Consider the following 20116-nt stretch of genomic DNA (forward strand, 5'->3'; position numbering starts at 1 on the left):
TTTTGAATAATAGTGAGTTGAGAAAGTAAAATGAATTTTATAGGATTCATCTAAAATGAATTTAGATGTATTTAAATGTTAAAATAAATTTAGAGATATATATAAAAATTGAAAAAAATTATAGATCCCGTATAAAAAGGTGTTGAGTTAAAAAAAGTTATAAATCTCACGTATAAAGAGATTTTGAGTTGAGATAAATTTAACAATTTGAGAATTGTGTTTGAATATTAGATTTAGTTTAAAATTAAACTGAACTGAATTGATGTTAATCAAGAATAACATCCAAACCGGGCCTATATCTTTCCAATATCTTTCCAGAACTTTAAAATGAAGCACAGAGAGTACTTTGGAATCACCGTTTTGCTTTGTTGTTGCATTGGCTATGGACAACTTATAAAAGGGGCTGGTTTTCCTCAGCTTTCGAACATCTCGGAAATATATCCCTCTCACTGTATGTCCTCGGGAAAGACTACAAATACTCACCCCATCTATACAAATAATTTGTGTTTGTATATGCTTTGAGCGTACAAATAGGTCATTTTCTTTTCGAGTAATGCTACACAACATCTTACACCACACACTTTATATATTAAAATATTATTTTTTATTTTTTAATTCATTTTATTCTTATTAAACTAATTAAATTATTTTATTTATCATCCACACACTACATATTTATTATAGAAAAAAAAAAAAAAAAAAAATAAATGTGGTGTGTGAAGTGTGAGGATGACAAGAAGAATTTTCCTTTTCAAAAGATGTAAAATTTAATTGAAAAAATTCACCATTTTATGTTGAGTTCTAAATATTCAGTGGTATGCTACCGAGGTGGCACTGATTCGAAAGGGAGAAGAAATAGGAATAGGTACTGAACCAAATCCAGGTCGGAAGAGTTTGAGTAAACATGAATACCAATCAAATCCAGTAGTCATAACCTGGATAATTCAAAGGTTTGTCTCCCAGGGACCACTTTTATGCAGTTAATTCTTCAAGGGGTTTGAAGAAATAAGGTATTACATATCAAAGCAAATTTAAAGTATAGCATATATATATATGCGACGAGAGAGTTTCAAAACAAATAAAAAATAAAAAAAAGGGCAGTTGATCAAAAGTATATAATGATAGAAGTTGTAGAACGAGCTGCAGCATCCATAAAAAAGCCACCCACCCTCCTCCGTTCCCAAATGATCGGCAAGGATGTGGGTCGACCCCGAGCATTTCCAACTCTCATGTAAACCTCCAGAAAGTGGTGGTGATCTGACCCCAAAGATTCTGAAAAAACCAGCTGAGGGGGCAGCAAAGGGAAATGAAATAAAAAATCCCCAACCAAAAACACTGATCATGCTACCATAAAAGACTTACGGAGTTCAACACAAAACCACCAACAGAACCATACGTGCATCCCCATAAGAAACCCATGCTATATTTGCTCGAGTCATAGAAATGTTTTTTCTTTTTTTTTTTTTTTGGTTTTTTTTTTCTTCCGCTTTAATATTTCTGTTCTATAATAGGTTCTCTTTTTTCCCCTTCTTAATAATGTCTTTCAATGTGATTAGAAGATATGCTTTTATCGCACCATGGTAAGACCCTACCTTCAAGAAAATGATAGATATTCACCATTGTCATCAAGTCCCTCCCTCCCCCATTTTACTTACGAAATTTGTTGTTTAAAAAGAACGTGCAAAAGCGCACATCTCTCTTCCTCTAATTTCATGCTGAAATAGAGTGATCCGAACCGGCTTGAACACCGACTCCAGTAACTCTGCCACCAGACAGCTGCATCAGGTTGCTCGAATCCCCAGATGGCAGTCCACTATGGATTGCCACACCATGAACATCAGCTTGACCACCAGCACTGCTGTGGTCGGTAGTCTTCTCCTCCAGTGACATGCTTTGGACATGAGCTTCGAGTATATCCTGACTGGACTTTCCAGAGGTCTGTTGACCTGAAGCCTTAGGAAAATGAACCGAAGGTGATATTATCCATTTCATCCAATCATTGCGCCTTCTTACTTTGTCACCCTTGAAGACAGGCACAGGGTCATTGTTAGATGAGGATTTGATGCAATACCAAAAACATTGATTTCAATGCCAGCAGAATATCCTCGATTTCAAAGCCAATGAACTTTTGCAACATTGGACAATTGCATATATTGTAGAAACATACCTGTATTTCCAGAACATTTGAAGTACGCACAGCATCCAATATAAGCTGGATATTTTCTGTCAAGAGCATGACCTGTAAAGGAAGCCCGCAGATTTTAAGTAAATCTTTTTTTATTATTTTTATTATTTGCCTTTGAAAGGGAAATAATAAAATTGGCATACTATGTGTAAAAGACAAAAGTAGACAGCAAATCAGAAGAACAGGAGTAGCACAAAGAATGGTCAGATTCCAATTAACATAATCCTGTAGAATCAATGAAGGCATTATTTCACACACCAGCACAGGTCAGAATATATGTAGGACATAATACATCAAAAGTGCAAAGATATAAACAGTAAATAATTGACACTGTCCACCTGTCGGCTTCTGATGCATAGAAATAAATAAAGACAATTCATGGAACAAGAACGTTACAGCTGGACCCAAAAATCAGGAACTTCAATTGATCAACGGGCCTGTACATACTTCACCTTTATTTTCAAACGTCTCTTTTTCCCAGAATCACATTACTAGTTTAAAACCTACCGTCTCATCATTCATACCAAGCTCCCAATTATGGGTCCCCATGCAGGAAACCCCTTAGTCAGATAGATACTTCAATGACGTTGTCAGATATCCACAAACACAAACCTTGCATTCCAATGAATGAGTTGATAAAGGAGTATCTTGAAAGGTGAACATCATCCTTGGTTAAATAATGGTGATGATAATAACAATAAGGTATTAGCAACTGTAAACCTTATATATGGGCCAATAAAACTTTTTAATTGGTTTTTATGATCAACTGAAGTTCTACAAACATAAAATTTTAAATCCAGAATAAAGATAACATGTTAAGACCTTAGCCCAGCAATATAATGGTCAAAGTTGGTGCATTCGAAATCAACTTGTTGCTGCCATTGTCTATATGTACGGCAAGAGTGAAATGTAAACATTAAAAACTAGAGCACAACCTGCAAGTTCGTCCAAGCTGTCATTTGATTGTCACTACTAATAAAATACTAAGAGATTGTGGTTGAAAGATGGCCAGCCATGCTTCATGATTTCAATTGTAGGCAATCTAGAAAAAAGAAGCCCATGTTTCTGAGACAGATGATGCATAATTAATGAAGGATAGAATAATCTAGCTATAGTTTGCACATCTCAACAAAGATGAATGACTTCACCAGTAAGTAGAAGTAGTGGGCGAAGACAAAAAAGAAGAGGGTCATGAAATTTAAAGAAGGCAGAGTGTCCTATATATCAATAGGTTATTTGAAAGTAGATTGAGTCCAATAGCAATGAAGGGTTTGCTTAGAAATTCCAATTAGTAAGATTTCCTGTATTTTGAGTAAAATATCTTTTTAATAGGTAGGTAAGAGTAAAATATCAATGTAGTAAAACATTTTTAGCCCATTAAACTCAAAGCATAATAAACTTGATGAGTTAGAGAAGTTTCAGCAAATAGAGCATTAGAGCATTAAGTGAACTGTGTTAGCACAAGGGGAAAGAGCTACTCCGGTCCAGAATAGAACGACACTAAAAGAATATATATGTGTGTGCGTGTGTGTATATATATATATATATAAACTGTGTTAAAATCAAAACATATATTGATGCAAATAAGATCATCACAACTCCAACATGTGATATTTTTCATTATTTACTCATTCATTTTGTGGAATCCCCAATCATCATTTGACATCAGTTGCACCATTTGATGATACCTCAAGCATCAACAGGTGCTTCCAGGGTTCTTAACTTGCATGTCCAATGTGCATAGAAGTTGAAGAAGATGAGATAATATAAGAAGCTGATTATAAACAAGCAGCTCTAAACACAAAACGCCAGACCACCATTGCATGAGCAAAACCATTCAAATATCCCCAATCAACTCACTTTTTTGAAGCCTGCTATCAATTTAATAGGAACCCAGCCCTGGTCATCCATGTTCTGCCGCAAGTATGTATCTTTAATTAAATTCTCATTACTGCAATAATTGAATAGGGGTGCAACCACGGTTGATTAAGATCAGTTGGATGGTGAGAATAACCAAAAAGAGTTGATTAATCACAATGCCTATTGGAAGAATTGAAAAAAATACCTGAAATAATAATCTATCTGATTAACTATCTTGTTATATAACTGAGGATCAGAAGCATGGAAAAAAAGTGCATGAGGCGATATTGGTGTGACAAAAGGCATGCCTCTGAGTGACTCAGGAGCAGGAGCTGCAACATATACCATTGGAGGTGGCATATCTGAAAAATGGTAGAGGCCTTAGAGCACGCCCACACACAAAAAACAAAGAATCTAAATATAAGTACACTTACCAACTATAAAAAAAAAAATTGCTGCTTACCAGGGAAACCAATGGGACCGCCATAAGGCCGCACAGTTGGTGGGGGAATAAATGGGGCAGAACTCTGTGGTGGTGGAGGTCCCCTCATAAACCTATGGAAAACTCTCTGTGGCTGCATGTGGGTGTCTTTGCCAGCAAAATTCCTATGAGCATTCCAATCTGAATTTCCGCGCTCATGATCATGCCTGCCTTTGTAATTGTGATGGTGAGAACCATCTCCACGTGGATGTGAGCCACCATTGCGGTTCCTAAATGAGTTGCGCTGCGGTGGATGATCGTTACCACTATGGGATTGTGATGAAAACCCGCTCCTTTGCATATGATCTTTAGGTGAAGGGTTATTTGAACCCCCATCAATCACAGCACCTGGTGGTGCTTGCTGCTGCGGTGGGAGGCCACCATTAGAGGATGTACTTACACTATGACGCTTCATAGATCTCTGACGTGTGTTTATGCTGTGGTTCGAGGTTGGATTAGAATTTGCATTATTACTAACTTGTTTCTGTGAAGAGGAAGATGTTGTTCCAGTCCCCTACAGTAAACACAATACACAATCTAAACGTATGCAAACAACTAAAAAAGAGCTCCTCAGACCAACAAACTCATGGTAACATTCCACCAAAATCACCCTCAATTCCGTTTATTAGAAATGTATGAAATTAATAGAAAATAGGTTCAGTTCTATGTTTTCTTCTTGTTCTAGCTTCCAGATTTTACAAAAAGAAATATATATTCACAACAAAACTGGTCATTGATCAATTGAATTAAGCAAATTCATACGATGTAAGCAATATGCATACGCAATCCAGTATCCCTAAAATTCAAATTTTTGTTGCTTTCTGGGGTTTTTTTCCTTCACTTTTGGTATTTTCTACTTCCTACTTCCTATAATTTCCAAATACATTTATGTTGTTTCGCGAAATAATGAAAGAATGAAAAATCAAACTCAGCTCGATCAGGCTCAGCTGATAAGAGCTTTAGCAATGGAAATGTCAATTACTCGGGAATTCTCAGCGAGCAAAGAATTGAAGAGACCGACAACTGCAATAAATTCAAGAAACCAAACCTGAGACGCGGCGACTGGCGATGCGATGTCGGATAAGCATTTCGAAGATTCGGAAGACGGTTTAGCCGAAGCCCGAGTAGACACCGATAAAGCGGGCCAAGAGGCCGCACCCATGACCGGACCAACGTCCGGGGTAGGCCCATTCGACGGCTTGTTCCAGGCCGGCCTCTTCCCCGCATTGCCATGCGGCCCATTCTCCGAGCCCTCCCCCATCGATTCCTCCACCACCAACAAAGCAACAGCCGGCTCACTCACAGCCGTCGTATGCGAGGGCGAAGAAGGAGCAGCGGCGACCGGCTCAGATTGACCGCGAACGATTTGGGTCCACGGAGGCAGCGAGGACGACACCACCCTCGTGGCGCGACGCGATTGAGGACTACCGACGGTATCGGCGCCGCCGGTTGAGTGACGTGGCGATTGGTTCGTGGCCGAGGCGGAATCGGCGTTCGCACTACTACTCATAGCCATGATAGAAAAAAAAGAAGGAAAAATTAGGGTTTCTGAGAGTGTGTGAGCGAGTCGAAGAGTTGATCAACGAAGATTGAGGGCCTTAAAGGGGGAATAAAAAAAAAATTCCGAATAGCTTCAGAGAGAGAGAGAGAGAGAGTAGAGAGCGAAAAGTGAATAAGTGATTAGGGTTTCGATAATGCGAGGAGGGTTTCCAAAGATTTCGGCGATCAATATCGCAGAGCTTTGGAGAAGAACGGACTCTCTCTTCTCTCTCTCTCTCTCTCTCTCTTCTCCCCCGTCTATATGTTCCTTAACTTTGGTTGCTTTCCTCTAGGAAATCCTTGAGAAAGCTCTCGGGTTTTGTTTATGTTCACAAATACGGAAATACCCTAGTGCTCTCTTGAATGGATTTACGAAACTACCATAGCTGGACTAAAGTCTGGATAACTCATGGAGAGAAAATTGGTCCAGTCCGGTTCGGTCCATGTGATTTTTGGTTCATCATTCTTTTTAGATCGGATTGAACTAAATTTTGAATACTATTTTGGTGATAATTTTTTTTGAAATAATATCATTTCTATTGATGAAGAATGCAAAGACAGAAACTTTTATCACCATTACATAAACTGTTCACACAAAACAGTAGACATAACCTGCATTGGACCATTCTCTATCCAAATTTGCTCATTTTCAGAAACTAGAGCATGTTTAGCTAACCAATGAGCAACAACATTAGCTTCTTAGTAAACAAAACCCACTTGCCAACTTGGCTTTTCTGAAAACATCACTCTAACATCATGGATGACAGGTCCATATTCAATACATACATCCTCTTCACTAGCTACAACTTTCACAATAATTCATGAATAACCTTCAAACATTGCCTTGACAAATCCCAGTTCTGCACATACTTCCAATGCCTTTCTCAAAGCCATCCCTTCTACAATGACAACCTTAACAAAAGGCTTAATTTGTGCACAAACGCATGCCATACCTTCCCCATATTCATCCCTGAAAACAATACCAAGGCCTACTTTATTTTGTCTTGTACACACAGAGGCATCCTAATTAGTTATTATTCATTGATGACTTGGTTTCTTCCACCTTACCTCACTTCTGTCAAGTGCACTAAGAACATCACTTGTATCTTCTCGAGCTAGTGATATCACAAAAGAATCCCTATCTGCTGCAGCTGCCATTACCACCTCTTGAGCACTCTTAAGATCTTTTCCATAAACTGCATAGTTTCTTCTTATCCATATCCTCCTTAAGATGAAACAAGCTAACTGAAAATCATCCACAAATAGCTTAGTGGACATATGGGACCATAACACATAAAATTTTGAGAATTCAGCAGATCATTTTTGTATTGGACATTGAGAAACAACCCATACATAACTTGTAGTAGGACAAGTCCACAAGACATGCAACACTGATTTAGTCTCTCTTTTACGTATCCCACATACATCAGACTCAATTACTCTTCTTGTAACCAAATTTTGTAAAGTAGGTAGAATATCATGTATAACCTTCCACACAAGAAGTTTAATTTTCATGGGCAAAACTAAATTCCACATCTGCTGCCAATTTATCACTCCTGCTGATACACTAGAACATTCTCATTCCATTTCGGTGACCATTTCGGTTAAGACACTAGAATGAAATATTTCAGTACTGGTATATTTCGATGTACTATTTTAGAATTAATTATATATTATATATAAATATTTATATGTATATATAAACTAACAACTAATAAAATAAATACATATATATGTAAATGTGTATCATATATATGTGTGTGTATATATATATTTATAGAAGAATTGAAGATTTATAAAATGAATATATGTTGAAAAAAATCACAAACTTGAGTTAAGACACAAAAATAAAGAAAAAAAATAGATAAATTATTAAAAATAAAGATATTAAAAAATAGAGAATGGGGGGACATATTTAAAATTATAAAAAAATTGAAATAATATAAATATATTTTATATTTTAGAATTAATTAAATACCGTTTGAATTTAAAATTTATATAAATGCCATCGAAGTATAAGAAAATTACAAGAACATCTTGAAATGGAATGGGGATTGAAAAGCTCAATTTCGACTGAAATTTGAAGCAAAACGGAACAGGGTGGTGGAGTGTACAGGACACTACATAGGAACGGCAAATTCCGGCCATTCCGACTGGAACAAAACGGAATTCAAAACCTTGGATCGAACATCCATATAGACCGGTAGGCGGTAGCTATCAGTTTGGTTCAATTAATTTTTTTATTTTTTTCAAATAAACTAATAAAAAAATTTATTTAATTTATTTAAATTACTAAATTAAAATTAAGTGAATTATTAATGTAGATTATGTAACTAACTCATTAAAAAAAGATTTTTTATGGTCAATGATAATAAATTAGATGAAAATTACGTTATTAACTTATATAATTACTAAAATAATATATTAAATTATTAATTTTTTTTTAAAAATATATATAGGAGTTTGGTCTGGTTTGGTCTAAAATTTATAGACCCTAGGACCAGACCAAATGATTTCAGTCTACAACTTTTAGGACCAAGATTGATCTAGAGTTTGGTTCGATCCGTTTTGGTCCGAATAGGTTGATTTGGCCAGTTTTTCCGATCCGAATCGACCGGCTTACACCTCTAATTACTCCTATTATTTATTGAGCATTCTTATGAAAGTACACTAGCGGTCTAATGAATGAGACCAATAAACTTATAAGAATAATTCTATTTGATATTATTTTTCATACTTCCAATGAATCCTATAAGAGCACAACTTGCAATCCTTTGGCTAAATTAATTTTTCTAAAAATTGAGTTTTGAATTAAAAATTAGCACTAATTTTATGTCTCCGTACGCATCAACAAAATATTATCGAAATTGGACTTACTCTTACTCTTCTATCTCAATCTTACGTTCTACACTATTTTTGAATTGAGATAAAAAAAAAAGATAAAAAAAAAAGAGTTGAGAAATTATTAAAAATAATGAGATTTAAAAAAAGAAAGAAAGAAAGAATGTGGGCAATTCCTTAGAGCCGTCTGTGGGCTCGATTTAGTTTTTAAGTTGGAAAGGGGTGCAGGAGAATTCCACGGCTAACGAGATTGTCTTGAGTCAGATAAGTTTTCCCTATCAAATCAACTATATTCTTGTTATTTTTTATTTCATTAATACTTTTACACAACAAAAAAGAAAAAGAAGGGGAGTGCATGAAGCAGACATGCACTATGCTTGCAGGCTGCACATGTTACAAAAAAAAGATGGGAGGGGGAGATTAAACTCGTGGAGTGCATGGCATGCATCTGTGCACGTGAAAAATGCATTATGCATGCCATGCAACGTGTGTAATGGGTACAGGGGGTGCACCCAATTTTTTTCTATTTTCATTGTGCAGATCTTTGGACTTGCAATCACTACTAGTGCCGGCCACCCCGTATGACAAAGATGCTGCGACGACAGATCCTTCCACCAATCGCTCAACTCAAGCTTGTGAAACCGATTGTGGCATTGTTGGCATTTGCCATTACCGTTGAAGGTTGTCACAACCTATTGTATGGTGCCATGCAACTTCATCCCCGACAAACTCAGAAACAACATATGGCCTGTTGGAAGTCTCTATTGCCCAACCTGGAAAGTCCTCGCTAGTAGTCCGTGAGCTAAGTGAAGCTGCCGGCAACCGCCACATGGCCATCGGTGCTTTTTGTCATCGACGATATGGTCCCTGACCATAGAGGCTTTGCTTGCCACCGTTCCTCGCCACCACTGACATTCGACTCGAGAGTTGCTCAATGCCTCTCCACCATTGTGAGTACGCTTCCTATCGTGAACCTCAGCCTAGTTGTATGCACCCCCACGGCTCTATGCCTAAAGTGATGGAAGGACAACTCTTTGATTCATGAGATCCTTTGAAAGATCAGACAAGATCTCTCACTTTACTATTTTACTAACATCTGCAAAATAGAAGGAAACTATGAGAGGGTTATATGCAGATACATGGCGCACATTGCACACATTGGACGTACATAAATGCATGCCTTACCAGCTACGTGCACGCACCTCTAATAGGCAACGACCATGTAGTACGTTCAAGTTTCACGCCAGGGCAACCAAGGTTCCATGACATGAAGCTCCTCACCACCCCATGGCAACCAAGGTTTCACACCATGGAAGCTCCTTGCCACCCTCATTGACCTTGTACACATTGGACCATAGATAGGGATGTAACTGGTCTGGTCTGGTCTGGTTTTAAACAAAACTTTAGACTGAACCAGTATTTACTGGTTTTGCATTTTCAAAAATCGATTACACACCAGTTACCCCCCAAACCAGTAAGTCCGGTTTTACCAATTTTGGTCCAGTTTATTCCGATTTTCTGGTTTTAATATATTAAGTATATTAGTATTACTAATGTATTTATAAAAAAAAAATATAAAATTTATTAAGCAATAAAATGTATTCAATATATATATTTTATATTTAAAACATATGATCAAATAAATATTCATATTTAAGATTAAAATATTATGTTATAAATTATAATATATTATTTTATACATAATTATATATTATATATAAAAAATTATATATAATATTAAAAATTAATAATATATATAATATGCTAATCTGTCCAGTCTAGTGTTGGAAAACATAAAACCGATTCAGAATCGAATTTGATTGATTTTTAAAATGAAGGAACCTATACCAGACCGAACCAGTCAAAAGCTGGATTGAACCAACCGGCCTGGTTTTCCAGTTTTTCGGTTTATTTTTACACCCCTAACCATGAAGGATTTTCTCGCCCACAGAAAACCCTCTCGCCAACAAGTGCTCTTTGCCACAACCAAGTGAAGCCACTAGTGCCAATTATGACAGTCAGTGTTTTCTGCCGCCATGGACTTCAAGCAAGTAAGAAATGAGTTGCTTCCACTACACAAACATTTATCATTAGTAAACAATTTTGGTTGGGAAAAATGGAAAGCAGGGGCAAAAATTGCTCTAGTTTGTCTCTCTCAAACTTACTATTTGAATTTCATTTTCTACTAACAAATTTGATTTTTAGAGATTTTTCTTACCAAAACTCCTCAAGGTTCCACGAGAACCTGAGTGGCTACATGCTTAGGAAATATATTTCGCAGTAAATCGCTCGCTTGACTCAGAACATAGGCTACAAAAGCTCGTCCCATGTGCTGCCCAGGCTTCTTAATCTGTTTTCATTAGAATAGTCCACTCGGTATCGATTGTGGGCATCCCAAGCCTTCATCAATGCTAAAGCATGGTCGCCTGCTGGCATCACTCATGTATCACCAGTCTTAACCACACTCTAGCGGAATGTCTTGGGTTTATAAATTTCAAACTTGGTAATTTGTATTACACTAACCTATTTAGATTTTGGTAAAAACCTATCAGGGTGGTTAAACTCAGCCTCCAACCACAACAGTGCGGTTGAGTATCCCCACATACACCAATGACGAGTCTAAAAACTCACAGTGCCCAGGAGGAGACCAAGGTTTCACACCACAGAAGCTCCTTGCCACCCTTATCAACCTCGTACACACTGGACCATGGAGAATTTTCTCGTCCACAGAGAACTTCGTTGCCCACAAGTGCTCCTTGCCACAACCGAGTGAAGCCACAGTGCCAACTATCTGGACAATCAGTGTTTTCTGCCACCATGGACTACAAGCAAGTAGGAAATGAATAGCTTTCACTACACAAAAATTGATCGATAGCAAAAAAAATTTTGGTTGGGAAAAATGGAAAGCAGGGGCAAAAATTGCTCTAGTTTTTCTCTCTCAAACTTACTATTTGAATTTCATTTTTCTACTAACAAATTTGATTTTCAGAGATTTTCCTTACCAAAACTCCTCGAGGTTCTACGAGAATCCGAGTGGCTACACGTTCAAAAAATATATTTGGCAGTAAATCGCTTGCGTGACTCAGAACATTAGCTACAAGAGCCCATCCCAGGCACCGCCCATGCTTCTTAATCTGTTTGCATCATAATAGACCACTTGGTATTGATTGCGGGCATCCTAGGCCTTCATCAATGCTAAAGCATGGCCTCCCGGTATCGCTCATGTATCACTAGCCTTAACCACACTCTAGTAAAATGACTCAGGTTTATAAATATCAAACTTGTAATATATATTACACTAATCTATTTGGTTTTTGGTGAAAACCTCTTAGAGTGGTTGAACTAAGCCTCCCGCCACAACATTGCGATTGAGCATCCTTCATACACTAATGATGAGTCAAAAAACTCACGGTGCCCACAAAATGGCTTAGAGGTCAACAGACCACTTAACCTTTAAACACCAATGACGAGTCCAAAAGCTCACATTGCCAAGGAAAAAGGTTTCAGAGGTCAAGAGACTACGTAACTCATAAAGACCAATGACAAGTCCAAAGACTCATGGTGCCCAAGAAAAAGGGTATGGAGGTCAACAGACCACGCGACCCTTAAACACTAATGATGAGTACAAAGACTCATCGTGCCAAGGAAAAAGGGGCGCGAAGGTCAACATACCACGCTTCTCTTAAACACTAATGATGAGTTCGAAGATTCGCGATGGCCATGAAAAAGGGAAAGGTCAGGGACCACCTGACCCCACTTACACCTCGCTGAAAGTCAATAGGCAGGATAAATCATTAGACTGCAAGACCTCCTTCATGACAAGCTAACAAGTTAGAAAGATCAAGGATTGCCCGACCTCTCAGGCGCCTAACAAGCAGGCATCTCTCTGGACTACCCAACTCCTCTCACCTATACAACAATACAAGCAAAACATTTTTCCAGCAAATGCCGAGTGTTTACACTCGTGCTACAACCTTCGCCAACAGGTTATCTTCGAGAATGAGCGTCCAAGTTCCCTAATCGCCTTGCGCTGGTATCCTTCAGGAATGAGTTGATAGGCTCGGCAACTGCTTAAGTTGGATCCAGGGAGTCAATGGGCTTCTTGACCACTTGAGTGCGGGTTACTACAACACTAACAACAAAATGACAACACCAACAACAATTTACACTAAGGGGCAGAAAATCCACTACTTCCCACAATAACAAGATGACTACGAAAATACACACAAAAACTAATCATGGAAATATGCACTCTTCAACAAAAATAGACAATCTTTCAGGCAAACACCATACAAATAAACAAACTCAAAATCAAGCTCTACGCTCGCACCTAATGTGGTTGAGTACATCTCCTACCAAAGTAGAGCTCCATGCTCACACCTAGTGCGGTCGAGTAAATCTCCCACCTATCTCTCAAAGCTGAGTTCTTCATCGCTTAGAATAAAACAAACAAAAAACCAAGGACCAAACAGGAAACTAGAGACCAATTTGTAAAACTTATTCAGTAGGTTAATAACTTGAAGACTCTCAAGGCTTTCTTGTCTATCAAATCACCCTTAAGAATTGTGGGCATTTGTAGGGGTCAAACCAGCAGCCTATAATATAGCATTTGCGATAAGATAAAAAAATAAAGCTAAAAAATAAAGTCTCGGACAAGAGACTCAGACTCCTAAACGGAAAGAGTCTTAAACTTCTAAAAGGAAAAGGCTTCATAAGACAAGTTGAATCCAACCACTCCAAGGAAATAGACGTCTATGTAGGGTGGAGACTCTCCACAAATTCTACACACAAGTTCTTAAGATAGAAGCTCCTTGCGCCCAGACTCACCACAACTTCTCTATGCTTAAACTAAATTTCTCCATTATATTGTGAGATATGTGAGACCATGAGAGATTGTGAAATCACCCATTATAATGAATTTTACCTCCAAACAACCTGTGGATGTAGGCATTATGCCGAACCAACTAAATTCTTGTGACTCTCTTTATTTACTCTTATTTGCTTATTTATTATGTATTTTATAGATGAACGCAAAAAACATCGTATCGAAGCCCAAATCATCATCGTGGGCCTGGGATGACTTTTTCCTCCCTTCTGGTCCGTTATGCAAATTAAGGCATTAATAGTTTAAATCTTCTCATGATCATTCATTCTCTGGATTTTTGGATGTGCATGTTAGCGTAACTTATGTCCCATATAATGTTAAATGTTTTAACACGAAACTTGGATTTCTAAAAGAATCTTCAACAATCTATATTCCGCAATATTAAATATAATAAAATAACATGAGATTGAAAACGTACATCTCTTTTGGTAATTTTTCGATGAGCTAATTTGATCACGAGAGAATGATAACTCTAACAACTTTACCTCTGAGTGTCTTCTGTAGCCATTATGAAATCTAGAGGTATTTGTGTCTCACTATAACTCATTAACTAACTGATTTAATCTGGGCTAGTATAAACTCATTGAGATATGGGCATGTGGAACATCTAATTAGAATAAAATTCTTACATTCTCCAACTAGGCCATACACTCATAAAACATTTTCTTTTAAAACGAATCATGCATGTTCCATTTCTTTCACAAGAGGATGACCATACCATGCATGTTTCATTTTGGAAAATCTTCCTAGTCCAAAATATATTATATGAGTTTTGTAATATTAATATTAAATTAACTACCAATGCAAGTCATGACAGTCCTATATTATGTAACTAACAAAATTTAATCAATGTATTATAATATTTGTAACTTAATTCAACATGATCTTTAACATGCACCATTAAGGCTAATACTATAATGCATTGGGTTCCAACCCATATCTATTTATGACATCATTTTGTCATCATTCATCCACAACATTCCATGTACATACAAAGTGAAAATATATGACAACAAAAACAATCATAATAGATATATCTTAATGTTCGAAATAATCACCATATCAATGAGCTCGTTAACATTTTCACATTATAGGTGTAGACATAAGACCAATCTTTTTAACATGTTCCTTAAACTGCAATCATGAACACATTATTGTTATATTATACGGACACTATTTGTTTATATATTTTCTCATTGACACTTAGGTATTTAAAATCTCGTTAAATACTCATTATATTGAAGAAAATACTCTAAGGAACTCTTGCAATACATTCTAGTGGCTTGGCTATAAAGTCGACAATTCCAAGTCATAAGACATAAACAATACATTGTGGCCTCAAAGCACTCCACAAACTCAATCTTAATTGCACATGAAGTAGTAAAACATGTGTTTCCTACTTTTCTATAAAATATCTTTACTTAGTTAGCAATAAATATAATTATAACTGTACTTTCTATTATTAGAGTAATCCCAAAAAAATAAAGTCCGAATACCTAGTTATCTTAAGAGTATCAATTATTCTATAGGCAACAATATATCTTTAATTTCTTGAAAATAACATGACACTCTTTTAACAGCTTTTGAGTCAAACATTCTTATGTTACTTTGGCAATAACTAAGAATGGTAATTTTAAAGCTAATCTTTGACCTTATACGAGTTTGTGGAACCATTAAACTCCTTTTAACCAACATGTATAGAACCTCTTTAACAACATAACTAATTTTAGGACACTGTAAAAAAATTATCTAGGTCACATTTTAGCTATGGTAGTTTTCGCATTGAAAATTTGGAGATATTATTTATATGGAGAAAAATGCGAAGTATTTATGGACCACGAAAGCCTCAAGTACTTGTTTAGCTAGAAGAATTTGAATGAGGCAGAGAAGATGGGTTGAAACGATTACTAATTATCAATGTGAAATAAAGTATCATACCGGAAAGGCCAATGTAGTAGCGGATGCCCTTAGTTGCAAGGCTCAAACCAATTTGCCATCTCTATTGGTAGGAATGAGGAATTTTTTAATTAGAAACCCGCCAAGTGATTCCATGTTAGTAGTAGTATAGGAGATCATACTGTTAACAGAGGAAGCAATCTTAGAAGGGTAGTGCAAGGATGATAAGCTGGAGAAATTTTAACAAAGGATTTCAAGATTTGAAGAACCACAACATTTTACTATAAAAAAAAATGAAATGCTGTATTATAAAGAAAGGAAAGTAATTCCTGAAGTCCTAGAATTAGAGGAAAAGATCTTAAAGGAAGCGCATTGTGCCCCTTACATTGCTCATCCTAGTAGCACTAAAATGTGTCAGGATTTGAAAGGTCAATTTTGGTTGTAAGGAATCAAGAAGGATGTAGAAAAACTCGTCACAAAAAGCTCAATTTTCCAATTGGTGAAGGTAGAACATCAAAGATCAGCTAGAGAATTGCAACAGTTGCTAATCCCAGAGTGGAAATAGGAAGATGTGTCCATGGACCTTGTGATAGGTCTGCCAAGGACATCATCAAGGAAGAACTCGATTTGGGTTATAGTTGATAGACTGACGAAGAGCACACATTTTCTGCCTATAGCTAATACTAACTCTATGGATAAGCCTTCTCAAATTTATGTTAAAAAAATAGTTTGATTGCATTGAGTACCTAAGTCTATAGTGTCAGACAAAGATATGCGATTTACTTCATGTTTTTGGAAGAGTTTGCAAAAAATGCTAGGCACTAGTTTGAGGTTTAGTAGTGTAGTCTGCAGATGATATACCATTCAAACATTGGAGGATATGCTGTGAGCATGTGTGTTAGAAGTATGTGGTGATTGGGAAAATCACTTGCTTTTGATAGAATTTACTTACAACAATAGTTTTCAAGCCATAATACAGATGACGCCTTACGAGGCACCGTATGGGAGAAAGTATAGGTCCCTGTTGTATTTGGACGAAGTTAGATAAGAGAAGATTCTAGGGCCCGAATATTTGCAAGAGGTATGGAAGCAAGTAGCAATTATCCAAGAGGTATGGAAAAGTTCTCTTGGAAAAGTTATGTTGATAGACGACGAAGAAATCTAGAGTTTGCCATAGGTGATTGGGTATATATATTAAGATTTCACCTATGGAGGGAGTCGTACGGTTTGTAAAGAAAGGAAAATTGAGTCCCTTGTATGTAGGACCATATGAAGTCGTGGAAAGAATTGGTATTGTGGCATATCGATTGGATTTACCAGTTGAAATGCAAGGAGTGCATGATGTGTTTAACGTATCATCTTTAAAGAAGAGTTTGGGGGAAGGACGACCAATAGTGATGGAGCCCAGCAGTATTCAACTTCAGCTTAACTTATGCTACGAGGAATGACCAATACAGATCGTGGATAGTAAAGAGCAAGAATTGGGGAATTAGAAGATATCCTTGGTGAAAGTGTTTTGGAATAATCTAGATTTTCAAGAAACAACTTGGGAAAGAGAGAATTAAATGAAAACTAAATACCTTCATTAGTTTGTATCTTAGAGCTAGACATTTGATAAGAATTTGTGTTTGACTTGTTGTATTTTGGATTGTTTGATATGAATTCTTATTTGATTTTAATTGTTCTTTTAGTAACATTGTATGCGCCTATCATACCTTTGAAACAAGGCATGACACGACGTAGAAAAAACTCCATGTATGTCTGTGTCATTAGTAGCACAAATTAGGGAAAGATGAGAAGAGATCAAATGATGGCTGCTCATTGGCAATAGATGGAGAAATTTGAGCATCATCGCACCCATGTGATGGATGCTGAATTTCAAGGAAACATTTTCCTAAGAAGAGCATTACAGCATGAAGAGCGGCAAGCCCCGCATGACTCGTTAGTATGGAAGGACGCCAAGCGAATACGTTTGCTCAGACTCAACCAAGAAGTCGAGTCTAGTCGCATTGTAGATGCTTGTGTGAGTAGATATACGCCGTTTAAGATCTCATATACCTCTACGAACCATATTCATTTTGTGAAGAAGGTCAACCCATCGAAGATACTGAGCTCAAAATATAGCAGAAGTTGAATGAGATGCAGGTAAATATGTACTATGATTATGATCTAGATGCGATATTTATCTATTGCAAGATTCAATGACAGAGGAAGAAAATGAAGTACCACCCCCATCATCATCTGAAGATTCCACAACAGCTAGTAATAGAGGTAATAATTGAGATTGTAATTGTTACAGGTTGTTCTTAGTTTATGGTTACGGTGCCGATTTCAAGGACGGAATCTATTTGTAAGGGGGAGAGGATGTGATAACCTAGACTTAGCCAAGTCCACTTCTATTATTTTAATTTAGGTTAGTTTAGCCCATTAGGTTATGTGCTCGAATTTTGACATGACAAGTATGTGAGAAGCATCATGGACTTTGTTGTCCCATGAAGGTGGCGCCCAAGCCCAATAGATGGCTACCATGGGCTAGTGTGTATTGGCTACTAAGGGATGAGGGTTAGGAAAAAACCCTAACTAGGATTTTTAGCATAGTAGGCGTCCACATGGAAGAGGGAACGAGTTTTTGGTATTCCCTTGGAACTTAGGAAATCAGTGTTTTGGTTAGCACCAGGGGTGCCACGTGGCTAGCATGCAAGACCACGGTCTGGCTACATTGAATCTGGATGTGAAATGGAAGAGAGAGAGGAGTTTTTGGAGCCCTACGGGACATGCCACACATATGCAAATGGTGCAAATTCCTAGATAGTGCACAATGCATTAAGGTGCCTAGGGAAGGGACAAAATCATAGGCACAATATCCTAAGGGACTACATGGATTCGGTCAAGGGAAGATATAAGCTACCATGTGTCATGCATGCATGGAGTGTAGAAGTTTTGGAAAATGGAATCATAAGGAATGGGAGGAGGCATATGGGACAAAGCAAAAACCCAAGTCCTAAGGAGGCTCTAGGATTTTGGCCAAGGGAGCCTACACGCCCAACCATAAAAACCTAACCACCTCATTGCCACTTGTCATGCATGTGTGAAGTGTGAGAGTTTCTAGAAGAAGGGTAATCATAGGAAAGAGGAAGAGAAGGCTTTGGGAAATGGCACACATGCCTCTTGAGGATTCTAGAAGAATCATGGTGTGAAATAGAGATAAGAGGAATAGAGAGGGTCTGCTAGGGCAAGAAGCCATGCACACACCACCTATCCACCTAGCGAACCAACCACATGCCACCTTGAACTTAGAGAAGAGGAAGGGCTGTCTAGAGAAGAGGGATTTTGGCCAACCCCACACACCCACGCACATCACTTGCCAAATGGCAAGCAGGCACATGTGTAGTTACCCAATGATGATTTAGGGTTAAGCTTTGACCTTTTTGCCATCAAATACAATGAACACGGATGCATGAAGGAGGGTATATGTGGAAACTAAGGTTTTCAAATGGAGGAATTCATACCACTTGTCCAAAGGGATTTTGGTTTTCCAACATAACTCAATCATAGGGGAGATGAAGGGACTTTTTGGTTAAGGTGCCATGTGGCACCCATGCACAATGTCGTTTAGCTTTCCTAAGAAGGAGGAGACGCCTATAAGAAGGGAGATGCCGACTAGTAAAGAGTCTTTTGCCACTTTCAGATTCCCTCTCTTGTGTCACATGGCTACACCATCTTCACACTATTCTTTTACTTTTCTCACTATTTTCTCTCAAACCAAACATCACACATGCACCCACCACTTTTGTCCAACCAATATTTCGAGCAACCGAAGGAGTAGAGATGCCACCTAAGGGGAAGAAACATGCAAGGTAAGGACCACTCACCTATTTCATCTATACAAATGCATGATCACTTAGAGGGAAAAGAGATGAAAAAAGATGTTTAGATTCATGAGTTCACTTGCACACTCACTTTTGGGAAATGCTAGGGTTTCTCCTCAAGGGAGAGACTGAACCACCATTAGCATTGAACAAGTAAGCATGAGACCTTGGAAGGGAAGAAGGACCATAGCTACCATCTTTAGTGGAACTAGGGTTTCTTTCTCTATAGAATTTTGGGCTTAAGAGTGAAGTCCAAATGCCTAAAGAGTCCTTCTAGACGTGAGAATGACTTTCATAAACCATGAAGGAATTAGCCCTAGACATGATACACATTGTCTAATGATTTTCAATATGCATTTTCAGCTTGCTGTTTGTAACTTGTTGTATTTTTTGTAAGTAGACTCTCAACCCACCTTAGATAATATTTGTATATATTCTGTGTGAACTTTGCTTTTCTTGTTGTTATTGTATATGCTTCTCGTTGATGATAACTTCTTGATTGTAATCAGATTCACATGATGATCTTGCCATGCTTATTTGTTGATGAGGTTTTCAAATTC

At 37.4% G+C, this 20116-nt stretch overlaps 1 protein-coding gene across 1 annotated transcript; it reads right to left on the bottom strand.

Annotated features, from left to right (window-relative positions):
• Positions 1-882: 882 nt before the first annotated feature.
• Positions 883-6385, bottom strand: LOC122315719 (la-related protein 1C). Its single transcript, XM_043131826.1, has 6 exons — positions 5575-6385; positions 4509-5040; positions 4251-4407; positions 4046-4136; positions 2168-2239; positions 883-2022 (listed from the first exon to the last, which is right to left on the bottom strand). The coding sequence occupies exons 1-6, from the start codon at positions 6040-6042 to the stop codon at positions 1711-1713; spliced, it is 1632 nt and encodes a 543-aa protein (XP_042987760.1). The 5' UTR covers positions 6043-6385; the 3' UTR covers positions 883-1710.
• Between the last annotated feature and the right edge of the window lie 13731 nt (positions 6386-20116).

Source organism: Carya illinoinensis, chromosome 7 (genome assembly GCF_018687715.1).
Source record: "Carya illinoinensis cultivar Pawnee chromosome 7, C.illinoinensisPawnee_v1, whole genome shotgun sequence".
In the NCBI taxonomy this organism is placed as follows: domain Eukaryota; kingdom Viridiplantae; phylum Streptophyta; class Magnoliopsida; order Fagales; family Juglandaceae; genus Carya; species Carya illinoinensis.